The 17,643-nt window shown below is 45.8% G+C and overlaps 1 protein-coding gene across 1 annotated transcript in view; it reads right to left on the bottom strand.

Moving 5' to 3' along the window:
• The window catches only part of MMP17 (matrix metallopeptidase 17), a 158,821-nt gene that overhangs the window by 23,646 nt on the left and 117,532 nt on the right, over positions 1-17,643 (bottom strand). Inside the window, exons 4-5 of the mRNA XM_053368199.1 lie at positions 6,534-6,817; positions 560-736 (exon numbers count right to left, since the gene is read on the bottom strand). Coding sequence (XP_053224174.1) covers positions 560-736; positions 6,534-6,817 — 461 coding nt within the window. The remainder of the gene's footprint in view (positions 1-559; positions 737-6,533; positions 6,818-17,643) is intronic.

Here is a 17,643-nt window from a genome sequence, read left to right on the forward strand (position 1 = left end):
TTGCAAGCAGTTTGGGGTTGGGTTGAACCAATAGTGTGGGCAAACTCATGGACCACAACAGCAAAGACGTCTATCAAACGGGTGCCTGAAAATAACAGGGTGGTGTATAAATATCAGATCAGTGCGGAATCCTCTTGGATGTATCAGGTGATGCCAATGAGCCACTGGCATGCCACTGGCTGCTATATAAACCTTCTAGATCTGCTATGCTCCTCCCGTCTGGGCCATTCATAATTGAAGATAGCTACCAGGCTATTCCCTCTGCTCCACCCACAGCGAGGATAGCTCAGTCGGTAGAGCATGAGACTCTTAATCTCTGGGTTGTGAGTTCAAGCCCCACATAGGACAAAAGATTCCTGCATTGCAGGGGGTTGGACTAGATAGCCCTTGTGGTCCCTTCCAACTCTTCAATTCTATGATTCTATGATACTTGCCAGCCTATAGTTCCAAGCGCCTGACATCTCCGCTGTGCAGGGAAACGGAGCCATGCCTCCTGGTTTCTCAGCACCAATTCTTCACCCAACCAACTTGACATGTGCACAAACAGACCCGGGCTCACCATAAAGTTGCCATATCCGGACTTTGTCATCGTAAGGCAGGTCATACTTCAGGGGATCTCCGACGGGGCCCTGGTAGTACGGCCTCATGATCGACTCTATGGCAGAGATGTGGGTCAAGCCAATGGCGTGGCCAAACTCGTGGACTGCCACGGCAAACAGATCCATCCCATGGGTATCTGAAAATAGCAAGGAGGCAGGGAGGCAGATGCAGAAATAAGTAAATAAATGTATAACTGATTGCCCTTGCCTTCCTTTTGCAAGCACACACATTGCAAATCATATGCAATTTTAAACAATAGAGTGGGGCTTCTTTCCCTTCCCTCCGAGTTTGTTTATGCAACAGCGTAAAATATAGAGGAGAAAATCGTCAGCAGGGTATCTAGAATACAAAAAAAGCAACAAGATGACAGTGTCAATCAGAATGCAATCAAAAGAAAAATTAAGAAAGGAATGGAAATGTGTTGAAGAATATATTGCACAAAATCATTCTATTAGAAATCTCTGGATAAGTATAGATTGAACCCATTAAGTTAAGAAGCTATGTTTTTAATAGATGAATGATCATTCTAATGAACAAAAATGAACACAATATTAGACTTGTGGTTTTTTTTAAGTAACAAGTTGGATATCACGGATGTGGGTGAAGGAAGTCACATGGGTATTTGGGTAAAAGGGGAGGGGGTTATAGGGTTAGGTGTGAGGAATTTGTAGAAATAATATATGTTATGTACAATGTTGAATGTGTATGACAATTAACATGTACAGTCATACCTCGGGTTAAATATGCTTCAGGTTGAGTGTTTTCAGGTTGCGCTCCATGGCGACCCGGAAGTAATGGAACGGGTTACTTCCGGGTTTCACCGCTTGCGCATGAGCATGCGCTCAAAATGATGTCACACGCATGTGCAGAAGCGCGAATTGCGACCCGTGCATTTGCAGGCGCGGGTTGCGTTCTACTCAGGATGCGAACGGGGCTCCGGAACAGATCCCGTTCACATCCAGAGGTACCACTGTAACATGAATTATTATTTTTTTAATAAAAAAGAATAGCTTAAGAGAGTCTGTGTACTGGTCCAGTAAACGCTTCCGCTGCGCCACCAGCAACAGTTCTCTTTGCAGAGCTTTAATTAAGTCCAGTGCAGAGATTCTTGTTGCAGTACAAGCTTCAAAGTCTCAGCAGCAAAGAAATAACGACACAGGGAAGCCTGTCTTTCCAAAGACAGGTTTATTGCAGAAAGATAACAGAAACACCTCAGGAGCTTTCAGACTTTTTTGCTTCAAGCCCCACGGGCAGAGAAAACAAACACTCTTTATATACTGAGCAACTTAACAACTTAACAAGCTTGACTACTTAAAGTCACATGACATTGCTAACTTGCCAGCGTCTTAGGTTTCACACCCTAACATAGCTTGCTATATCAGGCTAATGGCCCATCTAGTTCAGTATCCTATTCTCACAGCGGCCAACTAGATGCCCCTGGGAGACCAGCAAGGAGGATCTGAGCACAAGAGCAACGCTCCCTTCCTTTGGCTTCCAGCAACTGGTACTTGAAGTGTTGCTGCCTCCAGTTGTGAAAGCAGAGCAGAGCTGTCATCTCTAGGTGCCATTGATAGCCCTCTCCTCCATGAATTTGCCCAAGTCCATGAATATGTCCAAGCCATCTAAGTAGGTAGCCTTCACCACCTCCTGGCAGACTGATTTCCATAGTTTGACCATGTGGTGCATGCATAAGTACTTTTATCTGCCCCAAATCTTCGGATGAAAACAGAAAATGCCAACCTCCTCCCAGTAATAATTAAATAATAATAATAATAATAATAATTTATTTATACCCCGCCCATCTGGCTGGGTTTCGCCCAGATGGGCGGCTCCGAATAGAATATTAAAAACATGATCAAACATTAAAAACTTCCCTAAACAGGGCTGCCTTCAGATGTCTTCTAAAAGTCAGGTCGTAGTTTATTTCTTTGATATCTGATGGGAGGGTGTTCCACAGGACGGGCGCCACCACCGAGAAGGCCCTCTCCCAGCTCTCACCTCCGAGCTTTCTTTTCCTCTCTCTTACCTGGAGAAACTGCCTCTGACTTCCCTGTTTCTCACTCGGGGTGCTTGCACCATCTACAGTACCTGCCACTCTCATTTTATTCTCTCTCTCTCCTTGCCGACAGGCCTTGGCTTGCAAAGAACCCAATCTCATTGTCAACAGCAAGCTGCCAATTAACAGCACACTGCTAGTGCAACATCTCCAGCCTGACTCCTTGGCTGGACAGCTCCACTGCTGCTTCAGCAACTCTTACTTTGGACCTGCTCCTGCTGCTACAGCAGTTGATCCACTGGAAGCCTTTCTCTTCTCTTCTCTTCTCTTTTCTTTTCTTTTCTTTCTTTCTTTCTTTCTTCCTAATGTGTGTGTGTATTATAATAATAATAATAATAATAATAGTAATAATAATAATAATTTTTTATTTATACCCTGCCCTCCCCAGCCAAGGCCGGGCTCAGGGCGGCTAACAAGCAATAATAAAAACAAGTTGAATCAATACAACTTAAAAACAAGATTAAAATACAACAATTAAAATACTGAAACGTTAAAATATTAAAATGCAGCCTCATCACAGGAGGAGAAAGGAAAAAAAAAACGAAAGAAGAAAGAGGGGGAGGGAAACAAATTGACTCCAAGCCAAAGGCCAGCCGGAACTACTCTGTCTTACAGGCCCTGCGGAAAGAAATCAGATCCTGCAGGGCCCTGGTTTCATGAGGCAGAGCTTTCCAGCAGGCTGGAGCCAGCGTTGAAAAGGCCCTGGCTCTGGTTGAAGCTAATCTAACTTCCTTAGGGCCCGGAACCACTAGGGTGCTGCTATTTATGGACCTTGAGGCTCTCTGTGGTCCCGTAGATACAAGGGTCCTAGGCTGTGATATACACATATCATTTCCAACAGTCATTTAACATATTTTCTTATCTTATACAATGTTTTAGACTTCCATCAACCGCATCTGAAGATTTTTCAGTCTTTGTCACTTAATCTACATTTCTTAATTTCTCTATTACTTTTAATTGTCCTTAACTAATAACTCTTCATAGTCTTCATTGCAATATTTCGCATAATCCTCCTTACAAAACCTCTTGCAATCCTACTAGTGTAATCTGTTTATTACAATTGCTTTTCAAATAATTCTAGTATCTACTCCAGTCTTCTAACTTTTCAAATTTAAATTTATTAAAAACGGTCACAGACCAGATTAACTCGTACAGCTAGTCAGCAAAGCATAACACCGGAAAAAACAAAGGACAATTTCAATACAGATTAGGCCATAACAGCAATTTAAAATTAGACAGCATAAATAAAATTAAGTATTTGCCTTCGCCTGCATATTGGCATTGGAAAGCTCTTGTTTCCTGCGCCTAATAGCGGCTACACAGAATTTGGCAACATTGATCGTAATTTCAGGAACCTTATCTTCTACCAAGGCTCTCATACGTTGGAGTTCTGGTTCATTTTTAAGCTTTTGTAGAACTGGGGCAATAAAGGTCAGGCGTAAATCCTCGTAGTAACTACAGTGCAGCAATACATGCAGATTTGTTTCCACTTCCGATGAGCCACATGGGCAAACACGTGACTCATATGGTTTGCCCTCATATCTGCCTAGCAGCAGGGCAGAGGGCAGAACGTTAAATCTGGCCAGGGTAAAGGAGTGTCTGTACTTAGGTATTTGTAAATCAGCCAGATAATTTGCGGGTGAGAACCCTCTCCCAAAGTCTCTAATTGTGGCATGTTTCTCCATTTTGCCCATATGACATTGCAGCTCTATGTCCCTAATGCGTTGAAGCACTTGACTTCTGGCTCTCTCATATCCTGCCGCTATCAAGATCTGCGGGGAGAATCCCAAGCTTCTTATCTTTTCAAACAGGGAAGCTTTCCAGGTAGAATGAAAGGTGTCTAAGAGTGTTAAAGGAGCCAAACCGGCCGGGAAAAAAATAAGTTTTAACCAGTAGTGTATCTTTAGAATCCACAACCGCACGTTAACGGGTGGTTGTCCAACTTCTAAGCGGACAGCTATATTAGATACACAGGGGGGGATCCCCAATAAACACCGATAGAATTTTGTTTGAAATGCCTCCATAGGCGCAAAATTTTTAAAACTGCAAACCTGGGATCCATAAGTGAGTTGTGGGAGTATTTTTGCAGCAAAAACCTGGGAGGCCGCCGGAACGTATTTACCCCCTTTCCCGTGAAAAAATCTTGTAAGGGCTTTATTGGCCCTTCCTGCATTGGCAATGGCGTTTTTCATCTGTTGGTGCCACGAGACCCTTTCCTGAAAAGTTATTCCCAGGTATTTGAAAGTTGCTACCTGGTCAATAGGTTGACCATTAATTCTCCATATGTGTTTCCTTCTTTTCTTTGAAAACACCATAATTTTAGATTTGCTGTAATTTATTGATAGTTGTTCCGCTTGGCAATAGTCAGCAAGTGATCTCAAAAGCTTCCTCAAGCCAACGCAGGAAAAGGAGAGTAGGACTGCGTCGTCCGCATACAGAAGCACTGGGAGGGGCATACCTGCCAGATTGGGAGGGTGGGCATTTTCTTTCGCCATAGTTACTGCTAGAGAGTTGATATAAAAATTAAATAGCGTTGGCGCGAGGACACATCCTTGTTTAACCCCATAGTGCGTTTGAATTTCTTTAGTTAGATGGCCTGACCGATCGCATCTTACCCTCACCCTGGTGTTTACCAGTCTTCTAACAATCTCTGGTCCCGCAGGTTTTGAATCCTTCCTGTCATCTTATCTAATTCCGCATAGTCCATTAACTTCATTTGCCACTCTTCTTTCGTCGGTAATTCTTCTTGTTTCCATTTTTGTGCCAATAATATTCTTGCTGCTGTTGTTGCATATAAAAACAATTTACTGACCTGTTTGTTAATATCCTCCCCTACAATGCCACGTAAAAATGCTTCTGTTTTTTTAAAATAAATGTATATTTCAACATCTTTTTCATCTCATTATATATAATTTGCCAGAAGCTTTTCACTTTCTTACAATCCCACCACATGTGATAAAAAGTTCCTTCTTTTTCTTTACATTTCCAACATTTGTTACTTACTTTATACAGTGGTACCTCGGGTTACATACGCTTCAGGTTACATACGCTTCAGGTTACAGACTCTGCTAACCCAGAAATAGTGCTTCAGGTTAAGAACTTTGCTTCAGGATAAGAACAGAAATGATGGAGCAGAGGGAATCTTTGCCTCCTAAAATGTTCTATAGAGCATTTATTTAACTCAAAAGGGTTTTTCTTTTTCTTTTCTTTTTTAAAAAAGGTTCTTCATTTATGGATAGCTCAGTCAGTAGAGCATGAGGCGCTTAATCTCAGGGTAGTGGGTTTGAGCCCCACGTCAGGCAAAAGATTCCTGAATTGCAGGCAGTTGGAGTAATTGACCCTTGTGGTCCCTTCCAACTCTACAGTTCTGTGATTCTGTTTAATATTTATAATCCTGCCTTTGTTGAGTTGGGATTCAAAGTGGCTTCCAGCATTAAAAAAACAAATCATTATAAAATGTAAAGGAATGAAAACAAGTGAGTTAAAAGCAATACAGTGGTACCTCAGGTTATATATGCTTCAGGTTACATACGCTTCAGGTTACAGACTCTGCTAACCCAGAAATAGTGCTTCAGGTTAAGAACTTTGCTTCAGGATGAGAACAGAAATCGTGCTCCGGCGGCGCAGCAGCAGCAGGAGGCCCCATTAGCTAAAGTGGTGCTTCAGGTTAAGAACAGTTTCAGGTTAAGAACGGACCTCCGGAACGAATTAAGTACTTAACCTGAGGTACCACTGTACTTTTTATACATGTATAAAGGAAGCCTTTCCCTTTTTATAGAGGTCCGTCCTCCTTTGGCCTCCCCCTTCTTCCCTCGGCATTCACGGAGGCAAACAGGGCACTCCCACACATTTCCGCAGCTCTCTTACCCTGACGTACCTGATGATCGGAAAGTCCAATATTCATCGTCGTCAAAGTGAGTGTCCCCGGCGGTGTGGTGTTCCCCTGGGAAGAAAGCGTGGGCGACTGTGCCGCCTGGACCGTCAAAGGGGTACCCGTCATTGTGGTCCGTTTTGGAGAAGTCGATCTGGATGTCGGCATTGTTGCCAGCCACTTCGTGGAAATTCAGCGGCGTGATGTCGCTCCACACCTTCAGGGCGTAGTACATGAGGGCGCGGACTGTGTCGTGGCCCAGGTGAGATTCCTTGGGGAATGTGCGAACTCTGGAATGGAAAAAGGCAGCCCATGATTAGAAAAGAACAGCCCCAAACTAAATTATACTCAGGGTAAGGTAAAGGTAAGGGGACCCCTGACCATTAGGTCCAGTTGTGGACAACTCTGGGGTTGTGGCGCTCATCTCGCTTTACTGGCTAAGGGAGCCGGCGTACAGCTTCCGGGTCATGTGGCCAGCATGACTAAGCCGCTTCTGGCGAACCTGAGCAGTGCACGGAAATGCAGTTTATCTTCCCGCCGGAGCGGTATCTATTTATCTACTTGCACTTTGACGTGCTTTCGATCTGCTAGGTTGGCAACGGGAGCGCACCCTGTCGTGGGGATTTGAACCACCAACCTACTGATCGGCAAGTCCTAGACACAGGGTACTCAGGGTAGACCTACTGAAATTAATGGACCCAAGTTAGTCTTGTCTGTTATTTTCAATGGAAGCAACCCTGGATACAGCCCCTTTTTTTGGGTGACCATGACACATTTGTGTATATATATATATATATATGTACAGCAGTACCTCGGGTTACAGACGCTTCAGGTTACAGACTCCGCTAACCCAGAAATAGTACCTTGGGTTAAGAACTTTACCTCAGGATGAGAACAGAAATCACGTGGCGGCGGCAGAGGGAGGCCTTATTAGCTAAAGTGGTACCTCAGGTTAAGAACAGTTTCAGGTTAAGAACGGACCTCCGGAACAAATTAAGTTCCTAACCCGAGGTACTACTGTATTTATTAAAGATTTCTTAGTTTACATAAATAATGTGCATTCTCTCTCTTTCCCCCCCTCCAAGTTGCATTTTCTACAGATCAGTTTCATTTGTTGTGAGGCATTAGTGTTACATACAGTGTCAGGTTTTTTTTTCTTCCCCTTTCACTGTTTTATTAAATTTGCTTAGTAACACAACATTATTATATGTATTCTATAAAACAAAGAATACAAAACAAAATTCATTCATACTACAATGCATAACTACATAACATTAATATATATGGTTTCAGAAAAAAGGCTTACATAACTAAATCAATTCAAAATACCATCCGGTTTACTTCCCCCCCCTTCCCCCTCCCTCCCCACTCCAGCCCTCCCCCCCCCGGTCAAGCCTTCCTTCTTCATATCTTTATCCATGTACACAGTCTGTTCATTCGAGCTTGTATGTTAGGGTGGCTTCCCCTATTTCTATCCAGACATACAGTGTTAGGTTAAGAAGAAAATAGGGGGAAGAGGCGGAGGAAGGAATGGTGAGTGGGGTGGGTTTGGGTGGCAATGCTTCTATTCTTCTACTTATTGTATGTGTGGGGTTTCGTGTACTCTTACTATTCACTTGTTGTATTTTCTTGGTGGTGAGAGAGGTTGAGGGTGGTCTAGGGTGTTGTTGGTTGTCTTTGGTTGGCTGTAGTGAGATTTGTTTTTGTGTGTGAGTGTGGTATGTGTGTTTGGATCAGGTTAGCCAGATTGATTCGTATGTGTCAGCGCTGCCCGAGGTCCCAGCTCACAGAAGACCAACGCTGCTTCGTTCTTTAGTATAAAAGTCTTTATTGAAGTTCAGTTTCACTTCCACACGCGCAGCGTGCAACGCTACGTCTCTAACCTTAGACCGCCGAAGCTCCGTCTGAATCTCCTCCCCCCTGACACCAGTTTAAGACTCTAGCCTTACTCCACCTCTTCCTCTGTTCCTTCCTCCTCTGGGTCCGCCTGCTCGTCGGGGTCTCACCCTTCCTAGACTCTTCTGACGCTGAGTCCCCTGACTCTTCCCCCTCCCTCCTTCGGGCTTTAGGACCTGGCTCCCAATCCGGGTTTTCTGCTGTCCCGCGCTCCTGCACATTTGAACTTGGCACGCGCGCGCAGCCTCCCACTTTCCTTCTGACCGTTACACTTGTGTCACTGCTCCCTCCTTCGGGGAGGCTAGCTGGACCTGACCTCCCCTCCGTTTCCCCACTTTCCGATGGGGGCGTGGTCAGCCCTGACTCATCTTCTCTCCCCGCTGGAGGAGAGGCTGGTCCTGACTCATGTGACTCTTCCCCCCCACTGCGCTCTGGTGGGGGAGCTGGTCCTGATCCTCCGCTGCTCCCTTGGGAGTCCCCGCTGGCCCCTTGCTTCTGGTGCGTCCCCCCTGGGACCCCCCTTGCCCTTACCATAGGCGCCCCCTTCTGGGAATCTTCTGATTCGCTGAAGAGGCTCATGGAATCTCTCGGGTCACTGTCATACTCCCCTACGCTCCCCTCGGATTCCTCTCCTTCGCTCTCTATTTGCTCTCTCCCCCGTGCTTCTGCTCCTGAGCCTCTGACAGTATGCTGTTGGTGGATTCTTGTCATTGTCTTGTTGGGCTGTGTATGTGATAAAAGGAACCAAACCGGGGTGAAGGCGTCTTCTTCTATTTGTCCCCATGTCAGTTTCAGTTTATTGGTTAGTTTTTCTAATAAGGCTGTTTCCCATCAAATGGTATTTGATACCATTGGTCAATGTTCACTCCTGACAGGTCTCTCCGGTGTCTGGCTATGAGGCTTCTGGCTGCTGAGAATAGGTGGGACCATGACACATTTGTTGACTTATTTTACTTTGCCCACTGATACACAACCTTGCAGCAGTCATTCCACTGGGTGGCAGCAGAGGGAGGAAAAAAATACATGCAGGGACACCCGCAGCTCTGCTGAGATACCAGCCACTTTTGGCTCCTCTTCCCCTTGAAAAGTTTCTGATCCCAACTGGTTATTGGAAGAGCTTGTAATGAAGATGTGGTACCTGAAAACTGGTACACAAGTTTACCTATTTCCTCCTCTCTCCCAATCCATTTTCCTTTCATGCTGTGACTTTTTTTAAAAAATGAGGGCAGAGACTGTCTTACTACTGATCTTTGCAAGCTGCTCTGGGAAGGTTTTCTGCGGGGCAAAAACTGTTTAAATAACTAAAAGAAAGAAAGAAAGAACCCTAAAAACGAAAGTGTTAAAATTAGGTTTGCTGCTTGTTTGAAGAAAGCTTAGTTGATTAATTTGATGAGCTTTCAAGTGAGTGAAGAAATCTCCATAAATGCGTGTGCAGTTTTGAAGAGGAAAAAGAGAGAAAACATGTTTTGTGTGTCTTTAAGATTGTGCATGTGAAGACACACACACACACACACACACACACACACACACCTCATTCCCCCATGTGACAGTGAATGCCAGAAGCCTCTTTTAAAATGGAGCCCTGCTTCCTGCAACCTTTGTAAACACTTACAAGATTTGTTTTGAAAAAAAAAAGTCATCTGATGAATTAGAGTGCTTTTTCATTTGCTTTAAAGGGTTTTTAATTAATCAAGCCGGTGAATTAATTAAAGACTGCAGCCCCAATTAAAATTCCATGCCACACCCTACTGTGATTTAAAGACAAAGACAGGAACTCAAGGAGCTGTAGCCATTGTTATGGAACCATGGAGCCAGGAGGAAACTCTGAAGGCCATCTAGCTCAACCCTGTTCAGCGCAGGAAATCTGCAAACTGGCATCCCTGATAGATGGATGTCCCTCTTCCCCAAAGGGTTAAGGACTATTTTTCTGGAAAAAGAGGTGCCGGATCACACCATGAACTCCTCTATTGTTCTCTTAGAATGGCAATGGCGCCCACCTGAGAGGTGCTGGAACTGAATTCTGGAGAGCCCCGGCCAAAAAAAAGCCCTGAGCGTCGCTCCCTCCTTTTGCTTCTTTGATAAAATCTGGAGCTCTCCGCAACTGGAAGAATCTGGAGCCATTTTTCTTTGGCCCAAGAAGCAACTTTGCTTGTCGGAAATACAGCGAAGTAATTTTCCTGGTTTTTTTTTCTTTTTTAAGAAATGAAAAACGACTGGTTATCTACAGGCAACAGTCTCCTGCTGAGACCTTTAAGATTGAAACGAAAGGGGGGAGACAGAGAGTGGTGGAGGATTTGAAGCGAAGAAGGAGAGCAGGAGAGAGAGAGCCTGGTCTCTGGAGGGGCCACGCGGTGTGGCGCTCTCAAAACCAAGCGCAGCTGCTGCCTGACAAGAGCAGCAATTAGCCTGAGAGAGTCCCCTTGTGTGCCAAGCCAATGCCACAGGCTCGGTCTTGTCGCGATAGTGCCGGTGAGTCCTTTTCAAGAAACCCGCAACTTTCAATTTGGCCTGAGCGAAGGCGACAAATCCAGTTATCTCCCAGTGCCACGGGTCTGGAGCCAGCTAGCAGTTGATTTGCGCAAAGTCCCTTAAGAATCCGATTGGACAAATTCATTAGTTGGAAGCGTGTTCGCTAATGAGTCCCTGCAGGACACAGAGAGGATGGCAGAGGCTTAGTTATCTCTCTGTACAGGTGATGTGTGTCTTCTTCTAGTGCTGTTTGTGAACGTCCCTGCCCAACCGAACACACTGTCCAGCTTCTCAAAAGCAGGGCTGCGCAGATCAGAGTCTCTCATCCAAAATAGAAAGGAAACCCACTCACTTAGAGGTTTTTATTTCTTTACGACAGTGGTGGCCACTGTGGCCGCACGCCTTCCTGGTGAACCTTCCAGGGGCCACATGGCAATGGCGAATGGAGCCAGAGGCAAAAGCAGGTGGAGTAATGAGTGTGGAAGTTACTTCTGTGCAGTAGGCTAGTTCACACACACACACACACACACACACACACACACACACACACTTCTCTATCCAGGTGTTATAAGAATTTTAAGGCCTCAAAGATAAAGTCAATATTCATAAATGCACACATATCTAAATACAGTGGAACCTTGGGTTGCAAATGTGATCCGTGTGGGAGGCACATTCGCAACCCGCAGTGCCATGCCTGCACATGCGCGTGATGCGATTTGGGCTTCTGTGCATGCGCAAAGCGCAATTTAGCGTTTCTGCGCATGCGCGAGCGCCAAAACCCGGAAGTAACCTGTACCGATACTTCCGGATTTCGGCGCGTCCATAACCTGAAAACGCATAACCTGAAGTGACTGTAACTTGAGGTACCACTATATATGAATCATGTGCCTGAAATAGTATGGGAGAGCAATCCTGGAGCCATTTTGACTCTCCAAACGACCTCAAATATTCCTCTGCAGGAAGGAAGGAAAATGGAGAAAGCCTTCCCATTGTTTTTTTGCTTGCACATCCTGCCTTAAGGGCATATTTGTGTATGAAAAGGGTGAGCCTGTGACATGGATTCAGGAACTAAAGTATTAAGCATCACAAAAGAATGGCCAGGCTGCCCAGGTAATGCAATCAGTGACCATTATCAGGCATCCTGGCAGACAGGATTTCTGCTGTAGATGCCTCCTTCTGTGATGTATGTATGATGTTTTGGAGGTGGTGGTGGTCTTGGGCTACAGGCTGGGCAATTTCAAAAGTCTATATGCGGGCTTGCGCACCATTGTTCAGGGTTCTCCTCCCTCCTGCATGTGGTGAGTGGGGACCCTGTTGCGACAGTTCCTTGAATAAAGATCAGGCTTACTAGCCGCTTTGCTTCTCAATATACAGTCATACCTCAGGTTATGAACGCTGCGGTTTGCACATTTTCGTGTTGCAGACCACGCTGCACCTGGAAGTACTGCAATGGGTTACTTCTGGGTTTCGGCACTCGCGCATTGCACAGAAGCTCAAAATGACATCACGCGCATGCGCAGAAGCGCCGAATTGCATCACGTGCATGCGCAGATGCAGCACTTCAGGCTGCCAATACTGTGGGTTGCAGATGTACCTCCTACATGGATTACGTTCGCAACCTGAGGTATGACTGTAGGCTGGTTGGCCTCTGTTATTTTCTCCTACTGATAGGGAACCCACTTAAGGACTCTATATGGGCTCTGGAATACCCCATAAGGGAAAGGGAACAGTTTTTTCTTATAACACAGGCAAGCAAAAGGCACATTCCAGCCAGGCAAAAGAAACTCAGGGGGAGTGCAAGGCAGGGCTGGTGAGGGTGTGGTCTGGGGGGAAGAGTCCCCAGGGCCACAGAGAGAGAACCAGAGGGCCACATTTAGCCCTTTCTGGAAGATCTGAGCAGGCCTTTTGACTCCCTCAGGATCCACTGGGTTCCAAGCCTCTGAGTTCTGCGCCAACAAACATATTTTTAACAACTCAGCGCCCTTGATTTCTGCCTCCACAAATTCCCCTTCTGCCTGCCCTTCTCCCTGGCCTTGTCACACAAAGCAGACAAGCATCCACAGCTCACTTGGCAGTGGCGTGTTGACAAACAGCTCCAGCTGCTGACCTGCCTTTTTCTTAAAATGGCAGCTACTAACAGCATACGAATCAATCTGGTGAACCTGATTCAAAAACACCCACCCACCCCACTCACACACGAAAGTTCACCACAACCAATCACAAACAAGCCTAGGCCAACCCCAATTTATCTCACCACCAAAGGAACACAAGCGAATAGCAAAGAGAACCCTCACAAACGACGCTGACACAAAACCCCACACATACCGTATTTTTTGCACCATAACACTCACTTTTTTCCTCCTAGAAAGTAAGGGGAAATGTCTGTGCGTGTTATGGAGCGAATGTCTGCGGGTGGCGGGGGGGATCTGCTGCAGTCGTGAGCAGAGGATCCATGGTTCCCCTTCCTTCCCTCCTCCGTGGTTACAAAGCATGGATCCACATGGATCCTCAGGATTTTTGCATTGGGCTACTCCAAACTCACTGTCAGATCACATGTCTGTGGCCACAGCATGAACCACAAAAATCATATATCCACTATTTCGTTTAGAATATTTTTTTTCTTGTTTTCCTCCTCTAAAAACTACGTGCGTGTTATGGTCTGGTGCATGTTATCGAGCGAAAAATACGGTACATTAAGCAAATTAGAAACATCGCCTCCCGACCCCACCCCCTCGCCTTCCCCCCCCTTTCTTCCTAATGTAACCCTAATGTCTCAACAAATGAAACTGACCTATGGAAAATGTAACTTGAAAAAAAGGGACATTGCTCATACTTTTGTAAACCAAGAAAACTTTAATAAAAATATTAAAAATAAAATAAAAATGGCAGCTTCTTGAGCAGCACTAGTCCCTGGGACATGAGGCAGGTTTGGGAGGGTGGGTTTGCCATGGATGTGGCACAAACAGGCTCTGTGGATGACACAGAGTTGTGCAGGAATGCAATTGTGAAGTGGCAGGCATGCCCTCCTGCTTTGTGTTGCTACCTGGCCACACCTGGCTTACGTAGCTCTTTAGTATGTCCTTCGGGACACTCAGCTACTTCAGAGATTTAACACAAAACAAAACAGATGTCCAGAGCAACTTAAAAAGCTCAGGTCTGATTAGGGATGCAAGAAGACACCATTTTCCATTTTCTACCTTTTATTTGTCACACGTGGCACTGTTTCCATTCCACTGCAGTTCACCCCCTGCCGAAAAGTATGCAATTCGCCTCACTGCCTCACCCGAGAGAAATGACGCAACTTGCGTTATTTTTGTAACCCAGTTAAGTACATGACGTAAAAGACGTTGCCATTAAATTGTTCCTCGCCGTTCATTTCAGCGCGAAGGAAACGCAACACAAGCAGGAGGGAAACAAAACCAATTATGGACCGAAAGCAACAGCAGAGAACGTATTTGCTGGATTGGTTCCCATTCGGGTTTGTGGGATGAATAAGCAAACTCTGGCAATTCCTGCTCCCACATTCCCATTTTTAATAGAAATCTCTGACATCCTGAGATCTGATTCATATGTTACCCAGCTGGTGTGGGTGCTTCTTCCTCATGTCTGTTTCTCAGAAATAATGTGGTAACAAATGAGTTGGCTTGAGAGCTGAAACTGAAGTTCAGTGTGAGGTTTTCTACTTCTGGGCTGAACAATGTTTAGATGGAAGCAGGGGGATCTTAGTGGTTCGAGCCTTGGGGCCACCAATATTGGATCCAACATGAAGGGTTGGCACTGTTGGGCCCCAGTTGAGGGCACACCATCAATGCCCTGAGCCTCCTGCCTTGTTGTTGCCTGTTTGCTTGCAGTTTCTCCATGGCAAGCAGAGAGAAGGAGCAGGTTAGGCTGAGACCGGTGATCTTGAGGTCACCCAGGGAGCTTCAAGGCTGAGTGGAAATCTGAACTCTCTTCTCCCAGGTCAAATTCCAACACTAACCATGGCATTGTTTGTACACAATCGGGACCAGAGGGTGAGGCAAGGAGAAAGAAGAGGTGCACGGCAGGTATATCCATTTGGGGCACTAGTCCAGCAACTTCTGAGGACGCAGCTGGTGCTGTGGTCCAAACCACTGAGCCTCCTGGGCTTGCTGATCAGAAGGTTGGTGGTTCGAATCCCTTCGAATCCCATTGCTCTGTCCCAGTTCCTGCCAACCTAGCAGTTCGAAAGCACGCCAGTGCAAGTACATAAATAGGTACCACTATGGCGGGAAAGTAAACGGCGTTTCCATGCACTTTGGTTTCTGTCACGGCAGCTCCCTCGGCCTGAAAGCGAGATGAGCGCCACAACCCCATGGTCGCCTTTACCTACCTTTTACCTTATCAGCAACTTTAGCTCACTCTTGTCTGCTCATTTTCCCTCAGCAAGCCCCCACTTGCTTTTTTTCGGGGGTGGGGGGGGAGTTGTTTTGGGAATATCTCCCCCCCCAAAAAACCCCCCAAGTCTTTGGGCTTTCTGGGGATTTTTCAACATTTTCCTTTAAAAATCCACATGAACACCATTTTGACAGTGCGATTCCCAGACATGTCTGGGAAAACCCAGACATATGGCAGCTTAAGGGTTAATTCTGTTAAAGTCACCTAGCCAAGAAGAGGGTGGGTAGAGGTGCTGCTTAGCAACCAGCATGATCTTTGCTGAGGTAGCACATGCTCTCTGATTGGCTGTGCCGTTCTGAGACGTTTCCACCTGTATGTTTCGTTGAATGTCACCCTATACTTTTAAGGTGCGACTTTTGCTATTCTCCTTAAATCATATACTGTTTTTGTTCAGTTTCCTCAGTAAAATGTTACCAAGATTTCTTTTCTCTCTGGACTCTCTGGTCTGCATTATTTAAGGAACTTTGCCAACATGCCAGCCATTGGCTCTACCTATCACTGTCTCTGTCTGGCTCCACTTACTTCTTCTCTTTGGCTACTGCCCTACAAGTCCCAATGGGCTTGCCAAGCACAACTGCATTTTGTAGTAGCTTCACATGTAGCAGGAAGCAGCAACTGAACCACAGCTCCCCCGTGTGTGTGTGCGTGCGTGTGTGTGTGATTTATTCCACAGTTAACACAATAGAAAGCAATTAATATTAGCATTAATATTCTCCCTGCCCCCCTGCCTAGTAATTCAAGATGTCTCCAGGGGGTGGGTGAGCGCTGTTGCTCCTTATTGTGACTCAGCAACCCTCCACCTGCTCTTTGCTGTAAGCCTAACTGGCATTTGAAAGCCGGCTGAGAGCCAAGCCGTCTGCGGGGATTGTTTTGGCTTCAAAAGACCACGCAGAGTCGATGACTTGAAAAAACACAGAGCTCTTCCTTTCATTGAGATTGACAGCAGCCGGGTTGAATCGCTGTGTGGGGACGCTGAGTCAGCTCACAAGCCTGGAGCCCCACTTGCTCCTACGATTGCTGAGTCAGCTTGCCAGTCTGGGTATCACCAAGTCCCCGCTCGCTTCTCTGAGCAACGAAATATGACAGGCAGGGTTATGCCTGAGCAATTTCACGAGAAAGGAGAGAAATCTTTTCTCCTGCCCTCTCTGGCTCCAGCATATTGACTTCCCCGCTGATCAGAGACCATCTTCCTTTTCTAAGCCCTGCTCCTAGGAAATTAACCACCACACATCTCTTTGTGTGGGATGCTTTGCTAAAATGCTGTTTAGATCAAAGTGATTGTGTTCTAGGGTTCAGCGTCCTCCCGTGTCTTTGCAAAGGTGACTTTTCAGGTGGTGAAAGGTCTGAGCTGCTCCAGACTGATTTTTTATTTTCCACAAGTGTGTTCTGCAAAATGCCATTGATGCAGTGATAGTGCAATACAGTGGTACCTCGGGTTAAGTGCTTAATTCATTCTGGAGGTCCGTTCTTTCCCTGAAACTGTTCTTAACCTGAGGTACCACTTTAGCTAATGGGGCCTCCCACTGTCGCCGTGCGATTTCTGTTCTCATCCTGAAGCAAACTTCTTAACCCGAGGTACTATTTCTGGGTTGCAGTCCATGGGACTCTTGAGAGTCCCATGGACTGCAAGAAGATCAAACCTATCCATTCTGAAGGAAATCAGACCTGAGTGCTCACTGGAAGGACAGATCCTGAAGCTGAGGCTCCAATACTTTGGCCACCTCATGAGAAGAGAAGACTCCCTGGAAAAGACCCTGATGTTGGGAAAGATGGAGGGCACAAGGAGAAGGGGACGACAGAGGACAAGATGGTTGGACAGTGTTCTCGAAGCTACAAACATGAGTCTGACCAAATTGTGGGAGGCAGTGGAAGACAGGAGTGCCTGGCGTGCTCTGGTCCATGGGGTCACAAAGAGTCGGACACGACTAAACGACTAAACAACAACAACAACACTATTTCTGGGTTAGTGGAGTCTGTAACATCTGTAACCTGAAGCATCTGTAACCTGAGGTATCACTGTAGTGGCAGATTTATACTGGACATAGTTTGTACATTGGCCATATCCACACCATACACGAAAACAGCAATGATACCACTTTAAACAGCCATGGCTTTCCCCAAAGAAATATGGGAGGTGTAGTTTGTTCAGGGTGCTGAGAGTAATTAGGAAACCCCTATCCCCCTCACATAGGGACAATTCCCAGAGTTCCTTGGCTGTTAAACCACACTGGGAAGTGTAACTCTGTGGAAATGTAGCTCTGTAGCTCTCTGCAAAATGAGTAAAATCAACGGTTTAAAGAATACATTCTAAACTAAAAGTATAGATTAAAATAGG

The sequence above is a fragment of the Podarcis raffonei genome, chromosome 16, assembly GCF_027172205.1.
Source record: "Podarcis raffonei isolate rPodRaf1 chromosome 16, rPodRaf1.pri, whole genome shotgun sequence".
In the NCBI taxonomy this organism is placed as follows: domain Eukaryota; kingdom Metazoa; phylum Chordata; class Lepidosauria; order Squamata; family Lacertidae; genus Podarcis; species Podarcis raffonei.